General features: G+C 36.4%; 1 protein-coding gene across 1 annotated transcript; it reads left to right on the forward strand.

The window, feature by feature from the left end:
- Positions 1-5,910: 5,910 nt before the first annotated feature.
- LOC137037522 (CD209 antigen-like protein E) lies at positions 5,911-10,528 on the forward strand. Its single transcript, XM_067411566.1, has 8 exons — positions 5,911-5,976; positions 6,117-6,236; positions 7,898-7,990; positions 8,068-8,157; positions 8,745-8,816; positions 8,917-9,068; positions 9,187-9,299; positions 9,498-10,528. The coding sequence occupies exons 2-8, from the start codon at positions 6,161-6,163 to the stop codon at positions 9,691-9,693; spliced, it is 792 nt and encodes a 263-aa protein (XP_067267667.1). The 5' UTR covers positions 5,911-5,976; positions 6,117-6,160; the 3' UTR covers positions 9,694-10,528.
- The last annotated feature ends 5,074 nt before the right edge of the window (positions 10,529-15,602 follow it).

The following is a 15,602-nucleotide window of genomic DNA, read 5'->3' on the forward strand; positions in this document are numbered from 1 at the left end:
AGTCGCGTTCTGAAAAGAATGCTATCCACTGTGCCCGTCATCAGTGTGTAGAGGGGCTCTGCATGTGCCACAGCCTTGGCGCGACATTTGCAACAACGTTGCGAAAATTTGCTCTTTAGAAATAGCTCCTTTAGTAAACCAACTGTGTTGCAAAAGGATACACCAATACGCACTCATTCAATGCTGCAGGTGGCTTGGGGGCGAAGCGCTTGAGAGCGGCGAGCTGATCTGGCTGCTGCGAAGCAGTGGGCGATCAGCGCTGCACTAGAACGGCGATCTGAGCGGCGAGCTGAAAGAGCGGCGAGAGAGCTGCAGGCTGCTCGTAGGTGGCGGCTGCTAGAGAGCGGCGAGCAAAATAGAGAGCGGTGAGCAGGGAGGCGAGCTGATCAGCAGCGAATTCCAGCTGCTTGCAGGTGAAGGCGGCTTCAAGTCTCATAGATCAAGCGAAGAGATGATATCTGCGTCGCTGAACATTTTGCCATGGTGAGACGGCCGCTTATATAGCTCAATACCCTGCCCCTTTTGGCGGGCTCGAGCGGGCTCGCTCACCATTGGATCGCGTGATTCCACACTGTAATTGGTTTGTTTACTTTAACTTCACAAACCAATGGCCGTGCAATCACTGCGTGATTGTATATAAAGGCTTCAGAATCAGAAAAAAAGGAGTTTTCCCAATATGCGTCATCTTATTAATAATTAATATGATTAATCAGACGAACGACGCAGTACTCGTGTAGTATCGCAAGGGAACATGTTTTCAGGATAAATAATGAGCGGGCCAATATTGTGACGATTTTTTGTACTCAATCGAGAGAAGCAGATATGGTTATCATGATTAAAATATGATTAATCGTGCAGCCCTAGTAAGATCATATCTCGCAATGGGCCAAGAGCTGCTCAAAGTTGCCCCATAGACATACTATGGTGAAGCAGTGCCCATGAAACAGGAAGTGACTGCATACATGTTTTTCCAAATACGTAAATTGCATAGAGATTTTGTATTGAACATAACTCTGGATCACAATGCCATAGAGACAAGGGGGTGGGCTCATTTCACTCAGGCAACCAGTCAGTCTCTCGGGATAAGGTGAAGCGATCAAGCCATGTGAAGCTAGCAACCATTTAGAGCACCCTAGCAACAAGTTCCATAGACTTCCTTTGAAAAAGATCAAAGGGATGTCTTTAGATAGAAGTGTCATAGAAACATGAGGGTGGGCTCGTTTGACTCGGGGCATCAAACAGCCAATCACATCTGAAAGACATAGAAGCATGGGAGATGGTTTATATCATTCATACTGGTAAGCAGCCTTTGTAGTATCATCATTGGCAGCTGCCAAGCCACTCCCTAGCAACCAAACAGAGTACCCTAGCAACCGTTTAACAAGACCTATATCTCTGCATCATACCATCGTACAGACATGGGGGTTAACTCTTTTGACTCATGCTAGCATGATACACATGCTAACAGTGAATAGCTACATGCTAATAGCAATTAGCTTAGGGTTAAAACATGACACAAACAAGTAAAAATGTTTTAACATCATGCTAGCAACATGCTAATCATGTTAACATCTTACTAAAAACATGCTAGGATTTTTCTTTTAGTTGTCATAAGTATAAATTAATATTTTTTTGATGATGAATTAATGATGAGACTCTCATCCTCTCTATATATGAGCCATATAAATATCTCTATTTTGTTAGAATATTGTTAGAACTGTTGAAATCCTTTCTGTTTGTCTTGTCTATACTGCTTCCTTTGGTCAGTGTTCTGTGTTTTATTTTCTTGCATAGTTTTCTAGTTTCCTAATAATCATAGTTTCTCAGTAAATATCCCTATGAAGTGGGTTTTCATTACATAAATAGCCTAAATAAATAAATGAACAAATAAATAAATAAATATAAATATAAAAACATTCCCAATAAATGTCCAAACAGCAATTCTAGTGCATCATCAAGTTCATCAGGTTACTTTTGAGGTCTGGTAAAAAAATATACACAAAAATACATCAGTTATGTATATGTACCCATATATGTATATGCATGATTAATCATTACAAGATTGTGATTTCGATTCAAACTCATAGGCGATCTTATTCCAAAATGACTGTGATTCCGATGTCTATTACCTTAAACTATGATCAAACTAGAAAAGCCTATTTAAACTTTTGTGCTGCCGCTGCCAGAGAGAGCAGTGAAACAACTTCACAATCACAAACAGTGTTTTCAAGCCTAAACACTGATGTTGCAGCAGCCGTGAACAAAATGAATATTTTTTTTTAACTAATGTTATGCTTTAAATAAATATTGTATCTATTACATTATTACACCAGTAGGTGGGGACCAGAGACCAGTGAAATGTATTTGATTCATTAATTTCAACAGTTAACAAATTCATTCAAGTGAATATATAGGCCTATTTTTTTAAACATAGGGCCTACACGCATTTGTAAAGCTTTAGATATTTATAAGAAATAATTATTTATAACATATAACACATTTTGACAGAACCTCAAGTAAATTACATGCTAGCCTGTTTTTAGTTGTCTAATATTTTGTTTTCTTAATTTTGGGAGAACATTGATTTCTATTTAAAAAAAAAAAAAAAAAGCGCTCCATTGTGAACATACTGAGCTTTCTGAACCACTGGTGGAAATTAAACAGGAAGTGTTTGTCAGATCTCACAACAGGTTTTGTGAGAGAGGGCAAAAGTTTTGAGATGGGAACGCAAAAGTTTTGCGAGAGAAGGCAAAAGCTTTAAAAATATTTTTTCCTCCCATCCTAAATTTTTTCCACCACCATGTCCCTTTAGGGGCTCCATATTAACTAAACAAGACACAGGTTTTCTGGTTCACTGGTGGTGGATCTAAAATGATCAATATTCATATTCATGCATTTTAATCATTTTATCATTTATGGCTTATGATTTATCAATATTATCTTTATTTCATATATTCATGTAATCCAACTTCATATTATTCCTATTCATTTATGGTTATTTTTCATTATATTTTCATCTTCTCATGGTATTATTGTTTGAGAGTATCCTTGCTATATTGAATTGTTTTGCAAGTGTTCCAATGTGACAGGTTATGTTGATAGGTTTGTGCTTAGATATTGGATGCCTGCCAAGTACTGCAGAAGCGATTATGTTTTCAGAACTTGTTGCTCATTTGAATTTGATGTATCTTTGTATCAAAATATGTCTGTTTCCATTTCTCCAGACATGAGATAATGCAAGATCTGCAATACCCTCTTAAAGGTGTCAAAACAACACCTTCTCTATCTGTTTTCATCGATCTTTGACATCTGACCTAGCCGTTACACCATGGATAAGACCGTTTGACCTTTTCTTATTGGACCTAAACATAAGTTTAAGAGGGCGTGTAAGTTTCCTGTATACTGTATATAGTCATTCTGTCTCTTCTGCTTCTCCTTCTGCTTCTCCTTTCATTTTGCAAATATCTTCTTTTGTTCTTTCTTTCTCTATACTCTAATCTTCACTATTCATCTGGTAGATACAATACTCTAGATTTTATTATAAACTATTATTTACTTGATTAATTTGTTTGTCTGTGTAATTTTACATTTTTACTTAATAAATTTGTTATGCCTTATTCAAATTTGATCTCTGAAATAACTGATTTGAACTGAAGTTGATAAATGGTATAACTAATTTTGTTACAACTAATAGTGTTTAGTTAAACCTTTAACATAAAAACCAACATTTGGGGAACATTTTAAGACTGTGACAAACTCATTTTTGTACTTGTTCTATCAAATTCTTGGCATTCGCCTGATGCCAACACTGATACTTAAAATCACATCAGAAGTATGATGTATTTGCATTCATGTCAAAATCATTAATACAAGACACAGCATTTTTTAAATGGTCATTGCAAGAAAAATGTGAGCAATTAGTGAATATTTCTTGGCAGCAGATTCAATCAAACATCATTTGAAATGGCAGGTTCCCATAGACACTAGATTTGGGTTTCTTGATCAGATGCCTTTGGTAGAAGAGGTAACCAAAAACACAAATTTCTCTCTAACAGAACCTCTGATCATGCAAAGAACCAAACCTTTGATGCAATTCAGCAACAATATAACAGAATGTGTAATGTATATATAATAATAATGTACAATATATAATAATGTAATAATATATAATAATAATGTAATATATATATCATTACAGAAATGTTAAGTACACAATGCACAACTTCAACATAAAAGTTCCACAGAGCACAAGACACAGAAGCAGATCTGACATTACAGACTGATTGGGTTGCCTGGGTAGCGCAGGCAGGGCAGGTGGCCTGGGTGGAGCAGGTTGAGCAGGCAGCCAGGGTGAAGCAGGCATCCAGTGTGGAGCAGGCTGAGGAGGCAGCCAGGATGGAGCAGGATGAGCTGGCGGCCAGTGTGAAGCAGGCTGGTCAGGTGGCCTTGGCAGCGCAGGCCAATCGTGTGACCACAGTGGAGCAGACAATACCCAGGGCTGATCTGGGGGTTCATATACAAACTCTGTGGTCATCTTGAGGCAAACAGGCAGTTCAGGATTGACCTTTCTGGTCATTTTAGGGCAGATGATAAATAAGTGGTTGTGTCGACGCAAAAAGGCAGTTCAGGAATGACCTCTGTGGACGTTTCAGGGCAGACGGGCAGTTTATAAATAACCTCTGTGGTCATCTCAAGGTAAACAGGCAGTTCATAGGCTGGAACTGACACATCTGAACTCTGGGCCAGAAGTGGGCTCTGGAACAGACTCATGGACTGGAACAGTCTCTGAGCTGAGCTCTGTGAAGAGAGTGGGCTTGGGACTGAACTCAGGGACTGGAGCAATTGCTGGAAGCTCCGGCATGGTGGCCACAATGTGAAGAGGCTCAGGCTTGGCAGCCACGACATGAAGAGGTTCAAGCTTGGTGGCCAAGACATGAAGAGGCTCAGGTGTGATGGCCATGACATGAAAAGGCTCAGGTGTGACGCCCATGACAGCTGGAGACTCTGGTATGGCAGCCATGACTGCTGGAGACTCTGGCGTGGTGGTCATTCTGGCAGAAGACTCAGGCGTGGCGGCCATTTTGACCCCTTCACAGAGTCGACAGCTGCTCGAACCAAACAAAGCGCCGTGTCCTCCAGACTTGACACCAGTCTCAAATACCTATGGACTGCCCTAATGTCTTCATCAACGATCATATATATGATTGTCTTCGGCAACGATCATGGCTACTGGGACTTCTGACTTGGCGTCCATGACGGCTGAAGACTACTGGGCTACTGGATCGTCTCCCACAGTCAATACTGATCCGTTCAGTTGCAGTGCAAGACCCATGTAGCATTCCAGTGTCCAGTCAGGGTCCCATAGTGGCATGCGTGAATGGAGATTCAAATGCAGGGAGATTTTAATGAAAATAATCAATCATAACATAAATCAGGAACAAAATAACACTGAGAAAAAACAAAGAAAACACAGGGAACCACAGGGGAAACTTCGACATAAAAGTCCCACAGAGCACAAGACACAGAAGCAGCTCTGACAGGGATAGAAAGATCTCAGATTTCATCAGAAAGATCTTCATTTGTGTTCTGAAGATGAATTAATAAAATCTGTCTGCAATTTAGCATCCTCAATGTTTTGGCTTCAAGCTGATTTTGTGGTCCTCAGGGATGTCATAATTTTTTTTTTCAATTGGCAGACGTTTTCTTAGCACAGCAAATGATTAGATAGATAGATAGATAGATAGATAGATAGATAGATAGATAGATAGATAGATAGATAGATAGATAGATAGATAGATAGATAGATAGATAGATAGATAGATAGATAGATAGATAATACACTGCACAAGTGCCAGATATCAAACTTAAAATTATTTAAATATTTATCCCAATGTGCTAGTCAATTCATTATTAATAAAAACTCTGATTGTATTTGTCTGAAAGAAGAAAGTCATATACACCTAGGATGGCTTGAGGGTGAGTAAAGTTTAGTCTAGTTTTCATTTTAAAGTGAACTAATCCTTTAGCTAGCAGAGATTAGTTGTTTCACTGAATCTTGATTCATGACTTTTTTTCTTCATGACACATTTCCTGTCTTTTTACTTCCTTATTTTCAGCAAACAGTTATTTGCCAGTGTAAATCTTTTGTCAAACTGATTAAATGGCTTCCATCTATGAAAATTCAGATTTCATTTTTTCAACAACGGATTCAGGTGAGAAATACAGTCAAAGCAAAGGTAAGGCTAAGAATATTTTGATGTATTCATATTAATTTACGTAGTAGTCAGTTCTGTTTCATGATAGTTCTCCACTTTTGTAGGAAGGGAGAAGACACATAAAGAATCTTATTGAAATACCATTAAAAGATGAACTTTGGGAAAATTTGGGAACAGGGATGGGATTTGTACTCATACCTGCATCGTCCACATGAAGTGCTCATGTGGACGATGCAGGTATGAGTATGAATCCCATTGATCAATAGCATATGCTTATGCTCATTTGCTAAAAATGGCTCTAACAAAATGTTACTTTAAATTGCTGGTAAATTGTTTGTGTTTTACGTATTTTTTTTAAAGGTTTATTGTGGTGTGGTGAACTGATAAGAGTGAATTGTGTACATGCAAGGGTGATAGTTATAGCGCTTTTAAACATTCACAAAATAATGTTTAATGTGATATATAATTTAATTTATTTAAATACAATTTATTAATTTAATTTATTTAACTTTCTGTACATCCTTTTTAGTTTGTAAAATTATGGCACAGGTTGTGGGTATCATATATGTAATGGTGGCAGCGCGCTATGAGGACAAGGAAGATATACATGACAGTTTTTAATGAACTTTACAAAACTTTAATCGCAGGAACCAAAGCACAAAATACATAAATGAGAACTGAGTAACTAAGGTTTGTTTACTCGACAACAATGTACTAAAAATAGAAAAGTTTTTCCTTCGCATACAGATGACAATCTTGTCAAAATGATCCCTGTTAAGCTAAATTTGAAACTGCAAGGAATATATATTCTATTCTATTCTATTCTATTCTATTCTATTCTATTCTATATATATATTCATCATTCTTAAATAAATAAACAAAATCTATCAGATAAATTGAGTTTAGATTTGAGATGGCTATTGGTTGTGAGCACATAGTTCAACCTGGAAAAAACAAGGCAGCTGATTGGCCATTGAAACTGCATGTCACATAGAATGCTGTACTCTGCTGCCAGGCCAGTAGTTGGCGATGACACTTTGTAAAGAAACACTACACACCTATAGACTGAACATGTAATACCCATGCACATGACAACACAGTTTTCACATATTCACATTTTTGTAGATTACACAGAGACAATAACAGTATCCTTTTCAAAAACTTGAACTTTGAAAACCTGTTTTCAAAAGTTTGCATTTTGAGGCCTCCAAAACACTGCTGTCGTGTAAATTATCATCCAAAATGCATAAAGTTTTTTTGTTGTTGTTTTTAATTGAAAAAAGGCCCCTAAATCACAGGGTATAAATACACAACAAACAAAGGGAGCTAAATGAAACACAGGTGAAACTAATAGGGCATAATCAGTAACTATAGAAACAAACTAGGATCAGAAAAACAGGCAAACAGGAACAGAACAAAACCAAACTAAAAATCAAACAAACTGAACATAATCCAGACAGTGTGTGTTTTCATTTCTCTTCAGAGAATTTGGTTCCTAAATAGAGATTCTGATTATGACTAACAACAACTTTAGCTAAACTGAGGCCATTATATTTGTGTTAGAGATTATTGGTGTCTTCTGATTCATATGTATCTCTACGTGATAAATTAAAAACATGTCAATTTCAGAATAGTTCTTTTTTTTCTTCTTCTCCTTTATCACGCTGGACTTCTAATCACAGGTCAGGAAGAAGTCACTTCATCTAAGTGGACTAAAGTTTTCGGTATCTCTCTTGTTTTTGCTCTCGGGGGTCTCTGTGTTCTGGGGATCATGTGTGAGTATCGCTGATAGTAAATACTCATTGATGATGCTTTTAACTTGAACATCAACTGGTATTGTTTTCTATTAAAGATAACAATAAGCGTTCAGATTTTGAATTACTGAACGAGCAGCAGCACAACACATCAATGCAACTGTCTGCCCAACAGAATTACAGCGCAAGTGAGTAAAATATATTTCATCAACTATAGTGCATGTCACTTTTTCTTGTTCATAATGAAGCCCATTCAATGAGTGAAACATCCCAAAGCATGCCATAATTTTCTATGTTCTGAAAATGTTGTAGAAGTTTCTATGTTTCTTTGTTGTAGAAGTTTCAAACACTAAAGTTTGTCTCGATTGCTTCAACACATTTCTTGAAATTGTGCCTCCAAACTCTAAACACAAATGCATAACTTCTCACCCAATACCCCATACTTCCTATTTCAGATGTGTCTTTGTTTCTAGAACTGAATGAATGGTTTGGGGATGGTGGGTCAACTGAACCAGTTATAGCGTGTCAGTAATTGAGAAAAACTGTAATAAACAACTGTTCAAACACGAATCAGAATCTCAGAATATATAAAGTGATGTTGTATTCAAACAATCAAAAAAAAAAAAAAAAAAAAAAAAAAGTAAAGATGGAAAAGAGAGAATGGGAAAGAGTTATAGTGTTTATGTCAGACACTTTACTGATTAAGAAATGACAGTCTTTCTATAAATGGTTGCTTCCTTTTTTAAAACTTTACTATTCATTTTCTCTGTACCAGTCATGGAAAGAAAGTTCGAGAAACTTACATCCAGGTACAAAAGTCTGAGAGAATGGCTTTCCTTTTATGATGGTGAGTTTTGTCAGACTCATGCACACAGATGTGTAATCAACTGTTTATTCACCTCGGAAAGGACTAAGGACTACAAATTCTTATTCTTTAATATTCACAGCTCAGTCTTGTAACCTCAGTGTAAATGGCTGGATGGTTTGTCGTGAAAAGGTTTACTTCTTCAGCACAGATAAACGCAGCTGGTCAAACAGCAGAAATGTCTGCATTTCAAAACAAGCTGACCTGGTCACCATAAGCAGCAAAGTAGAACAGGTAAGCTGGAGAAACTTTATTAAAAACACAATTTAGTTTAGTCAAAAGAAGAAGAAGAAGAAGAAGAAAAAACTTTGCCTGAAGCTGCACAGCAATACAGCTCCTGTGCTTTTTCTAGGACTTTCTGGTGTCTAAAATTGATGAGACGCACTGGATTGGTCTCACTGATCTGGATACTGAAGGACACTGGGTTTGGGTGAATAACCAAACTCTCAAAGACACTGGAGTACAGTAAGAACTACTGTATCTGTTATAAATCTATATTAATCCGTTATATCTAAGCTGTTGGCTAATTGACATAAGAATAAGCAAATAACACATACTAGATTTGTATTTCCTAGAATAGTTACATGCAAATAGTTACTGTTACATTTGTAATGCTGAACATTCTATGAAGTTGATGTTAAATGTTTGTTTCTGCTTCTAAAGGTTCTGGACTAAGAGGCATTTTGGGAATAGTGAACCTGATAACTGGAGACATGAAGATCCCTCTGGAGAAAACTGCGCTAGTCTGGGAAATATTGACGGCAATTTAAAGACTTGGTTTGATAATTCTTGCAACAAGAAGAAGAAGTTTATCTGTGAAAAAAAAAATCCATTCCCCTTTACCGATGACAACAACTGATACAGGAACATTTTCTTTGTATGTTTCTTTGCTTTAAATGTTGCTAGAATATTCAAAGCTGCTCACACAAAAGCTCTTCTTGTAGTCTTTTTTCATGCTCATGAAAGAACGTAACGATAAAATCTATTTTGTGTACAGTATCTGCTGTAAAAACTGCATCAACTGAACTTTTATGTTTTAACAATAACATTTAGACTGCAATCCATGAGCTTATTTTTGCGCCTGTTCTCTGGTTGTTTTTATCTATTCTCCACTAGATGACACTATTGCAGCAACCTCTAACTTTAACAGCCGTCAAACATTGCAAATTAATAATTTCACATTTAACATCCAATTTTCTAATTTTTACCATATCCAAAGCACTAAGCTGTAAAACAAAGAGTCAACTTTCTCCAAACTTTTTATTGGCTCGCTCATGTTCTGAGGGAGTGGCATCCTCCTTGCGCTTTAAAACACCACGGCTTAAAGTAGGGAGGAGAGTCTGGGAGAGTTAGATGTTCTGACATGAATACGATGATGATGATGATCCTCGATTAGAAGAAGTCCTTGACAGAGCCCTTTTCATTTATCAAAGACCCTCTGCATCAAACCTGTTCTCACTCATCAATACAACTTCAGCAGAGATCAACTTCAGCCTCAACAAATTGCAGGACAAGCTTTTTCAAACAGGCAGGTCATGCAAGTATCAAGTTTAATCTTTCTTTTGTTGCACTAAGTATCACCTTCCTCGTCACTGAGGTGCGTTAACTAAAAAACTGATTGTTCCGTCAATCTGAAGATCTGCTGGATTTCAACTACTACCATAATTTCATGTCTAAGCTAAACAATGTGCATGTTTGTTCAACTAGTTTAAGCATTTAGTCTAGTTAATAAAATCTTGTTTGTATTGCATCTGATGTTTGTATTTTATGCTCATAAACTGGAGTCCCTAATTATGCTGATTGTTGCTATATGCTTTTAAATGTGTTGGATAAATATTAGGATATTACTGTCAATGATCAAGAGAGTAATATCCTCTTATAGTCAATAGACATTCTCACTAAACATTCACTGGACGAGTGCTGGCCAGATGTTGGAGACTCCAGCTCAATCCAAATGAGTAAATTTATAGCATGTCCTTAATGTCCTTCCAAAGCAAAGAATTGTGAATTTGGCATTAAGAACAGTAACTTACTTCTTTGAGATTTTGCACACACAGGGCTCAGAGTTTGCTGTCAGGTTAGTAAAATGGAAGAGATCTATTCTAATGTGGATCATTTGGATTATTCAAACCAAAAAAAGCTCTCATGGCAGGGGTAAGAAAACATGTGTGATTTTCTGTACATCTGATATTCTTTTCATTCTGTTCATGTCTAATTAATTTATAATTAGAATAACATTGTAAAATAATGTGTAACTGTGGATTTACACTGCAAGTCTTTTGACCCTTTCCGAATTTTTGGCCAGTGTGTTTACATTCACTACGCGACTGAGGGCTGTTTCATAAAAGATGCTAAGAAAAGCGAGGATTAAACTCCAAAACCTGACTTGAATTAACCTAACAAATGAGTTTGGGCTAAAACGGTTTCATAAAAGGTAATTGAAGTTCACGCAGTCCCGCTAATTCGATCCAGGTTCATCTTGTCAAGATAATTTCGCGTGCACGCCCGCAGTCCTAGAGGTCGATCATGGATCAAATCGATCCACCATAGGAAACGGCATACATTTTGTGCTATTTTATGCGTTTGAGAGATGGTGTTTTCCTCGGTGCATAACTTACTTTTCACAAGTTTATTCTCCATCTGCAAATGTTGGAAAGTCATGCAAATATTTCCATTTTGCGGCTAAACTTCACAGTGAACGAGCGCTGCTGCGCGCATGCGCGCTAAACAGACGGAACGTAATAGAAGCGCAATAATTCTAAAATATACATTTCGCTAAAATATTTGATGTTGGACATTAAATGTGCCTTATGTACAAGTTTAAACCTACAAGTAACTAATGGACTAATGTAATGGGGTAAATCAATATACTTTGGGCCAATTACTGAGTTTAGATTCATCTTACCAATTAAAATTTAGTCTGTGCATATTTATTTGAATTTTTAATTTTGTGATTTTAATTTCTGCTCTTCTAATAATAAAGGTACTACAGCTGCCAAACAAAACCAGAGAGAAACGTATTCATATCTAATTAAATATTGGGTACAAAAAATTTAGCCAGTAAGAAAAGAAAACCTGTAGGTTACACACACACACACACACACACACACACACACACACACACACACACACATATATATATATATATATAATTCAGGTTGATTGGGACACTTTTTGCTATTGAAATGACTGAGAAAAAGTGTCCCAATCAACCTGAATTATATATATATATATATAAGACCAGAGTATAGATTTAAGTTTGTTTTATGAAACAGAATTCGCTGACAACAAGTCTAAGTAAATTAAGCCTGGCTTGTTTTCTAATCTTGTTTTATGAAACAGCCCTCAGGAGTAATTAAGGTTCATTTACTTTCGCATACAGATGACAATGTTGTCAAAATGATCCCTGTTAAGCTAAATTTGAAATTGCAAGAAAAAAATTATATTCATCATTGTTAAATAAAAAAACAAAATCTATCAGATAAATTGAGTTTAGATTTGAGATGGCTATTGGTTGTGAGCACATAGTGCAACCTTGAAAAAACAAGGCTGATTGGTCATGTCATTGCTTATGTCACTTTGTAAAGAAACACTACACACCTATAGACTGAACATGTAATACGTATGCGCATGACAACACAGTTTTCACAAATTCACATTTTTGTAGATTACACAGAGACAATAACAGTATCCTTTTCAAAAGTTTGCATTTTGAGGCCTCCAAAACACTGCTGTCGTGTAAATTAACAGCCAAAACACATAAAGAGTTTTTTTTGTTTGTTTTTAATTGAAAAAAGGCCCCTAAATCACAGGGTATAAATACACAGCAAACAAAGGGAGCTAAATGAAACACAGGTGAAACTAATAGGGCATAATCAGTAACTATAGAAACAAACTAGGATCAGAAAAACAGGCAAACAGGAACAGAACAAAACCAAACTAAAAATCAAACAAACTGAACATAATCCAGACAGTGTGTGTTTTCATTTCTCTTCAGAGAATTTGGTTCCTAAATAGAGACTCTGATTATGACTAACAACAACTTTAGCTAAACTGAGGCCATTATATTTGTGTTAGAGATTATTGGTGTCTTCTGATTCAAATGTATCTCTACTTGATAAATTAAAAACATGTCAGTTTCAGAATAGTTCTTTTTTTTCTTCTTCTCCTTTATCACACTGGACTTCTAATCACAGGTCAGGAAGAAGTCACTTCATCTAAGTGGACTAAGTGCACTCTTGTTTTTGCTCTCGGGGGTCTCTGTGTTCTGGGGATCATGTGTGAGTATCGCTGATAGTAAATACTCATTGATGATGCTTTTAACTTGAACATCAACTGGTACTGTTTTCTATTAAAGATAACAATAAGCGTTCAGATTTTGAATTACTGAACGAGCAGCAGCACAACATATCAAAGCAACTGTCTGCCCAACAGAATTACAGCGCAAGTGAGTAAAATATATTTCACAAACATTAATTATAGTGCATGACACTTTTTCTTGTACATAATGAAGCCCATTCAATGAGCGAAACATCCCAAAGCAGGCCATCATTTTCTATGTTCCATGTACAATATGGTTGGAAAAAGAAGTTAATATGAATTTAAGTGATAGTTTGCAAAAACCACAGATAGTACCAAACTCTGTGATGTCAAAGGCAGCAGACCTCAAAAAATAATCTATTTCACACCTCCAAAAACAAATCTGATGACGAGACATACTATTGTTACATGTTCTGTTTTGGTTCTCTTTTCCCTGTTCTGGTTTGCCTGTGTTCACTAGTTAGTTTCCTTGGTTGTTCATTTTTTCTGCGCACCTCTCACCTTGATCACTCTCCCTTGTATTTAAGCCCTCGGTTTCCATTGTTTCATGGTCTGGTATTGTTTATGTTAAGCGTGGTTATTTCCTGCGCATTTTTCCTTTGAGTCTCCTACATGTTCCTAGTGGAATTTACTATTAAAGACTCCTTTTGAATATCTTTGTGCTTACTGCAGCTTACAGCGCCTGACAACTATACTATGATCATTTATATAATGACTGAAAAAAAAAGTGTTGGAATGCACGACTACCTCTGAATGGCAGTCAAATGAGTATTTTAGAAGGTGTCATGATCTGCAGCAGTATAATCTGAAAGCCAAAAATGTGAAATTTTATACTAAATATTAGGGCGAGTGAAGCAATAGACATTTTATGATGTTTCAAGACAGAGCCTGTACAGCAGTGTTAATGAAAACTATGATGAAAAATGTTCGTTGACGACCTTTTTTTCCATGACTAAGACGATAAGATGAGAGACGACACCAATGTCATTAAACGATAACTGTGACTAAATCAACACATGCAATATCATTGACGAAAAAAGACAAGACTGAAATGTGGCTAAAAGACTAAAAACTTTACCAAAATCATTCTTTTGAAATCACTTTTTGTTTTTGTCGAAGACGATGTAAGAAGATGTAGTAAGCCAAGCAGACCTAAAAAAGCAGCGTAATTTGAATAAACAAAACAAGAGTATAATCCACACTAGTAATCCAAAAATGAGAGAATAAATGTTATAGTGTACACAATACCCAAACACCACCAGACCATGAGTAAATATAACTGCAAGCAGCAAAATGGGGCCAAGCCCCAAAGAGACAGCAACAGCAGTGCAGAGCCAGAAGAACACAAAGAGAAGAAATAGAATGCACATGACGAACAGTTCAGGTACATGCTGTTGATAATCCCTACTTAATATTGTGCTGATATGTCGAATTGTTTAAATGTTCTTGCAATTTAATATCAAATTTCAAAATGGCAGACCGAAGGTTTGTCCAATATAGACACCGTGATCATGATTTTTTCCAAGATCAAGGTTATTCTATTCAAATCAACAAACAAGTTAGGTTAAAAGTAATCAAAAGAAGTCACATTATATTACCTTAAATGTATAATGTAATGGATTACATTGCTAATTTTTGTCATGTAATTTGGAATAACCAACTACAATTTATAAGTATATGAACTGTGATCTGTGGTGTGACTTTTTCAGTTATTCTAGAAATATTACATGTGGTTCTAGAAATATAAGGTCATATTAATTGGGAAACAACTGGGAAACAACCTAGAATATATATATTTTTTTTTTTTAATTCATTGATTGATCGATGCCTTGTAATCTAATCTTCCTGTTGTAGGTGTGTCAGTCTCTGTATCTCTTGTTTACTAAGCCGAATGTCCTTCCTCTAACCCTGTTGTCTTCTTCTAGCACTCTTCCTCTTCTTCACTTAATCTTCATCTGGCACACCCCCGCTTGAGGTTGCAGCATGCTCTCTTCACCCTCAAGTGCCTTCTTGTTAAGCTTTGTGGTTGGTTACAAACATCAAACTCAAAAACCTAACTTTCACAACTGTTGCTTAGTCATCTTATCTTATAACAAACAAAGGAAGTATTGCAGTTTCTTAATGTCATAATCATTCAAGCATTCAAGCATATATGGCCTTAACATAAAAGCAAGCAAATAACAACACTGAAACTTAGAATAGGTAAATAGACATGTCAATATCAATTTTTAAACAATATGTTTGGTCTTGGTGGAATAGATCTGCTACGCTCCTGCTGCTGCTGCTGCTGCAGAGCAAGTACAGGACTTACTACTGCCAATGAAATGTCGACCTAGGATGGGGTATAGGACTGTGAAGCTTTGGGTGAACCAATCCACTCCATCTATGTTTTGATAGTTGTTCTGAATCCCATCTGGTCATAGTCTTTTGACAAAAAAATCTCAGCTT

This window comes from Chanodichthys erythropterus, chromosome 15 (assembly GCF_024489055.1).
Source record: "Chanodichthys erythropterus isolate Z2021 chromosome 15, ASM2448905v1, whole genome shotgun sequence".
Taxonomy (NCBI): domain Eukaryota; kingdom Metazoa; phylum Chordata; class Actinopteri; order Cypriniformes; family Xenocyprididae; genus Chanodichthys; species Chanodichthys erythropterus.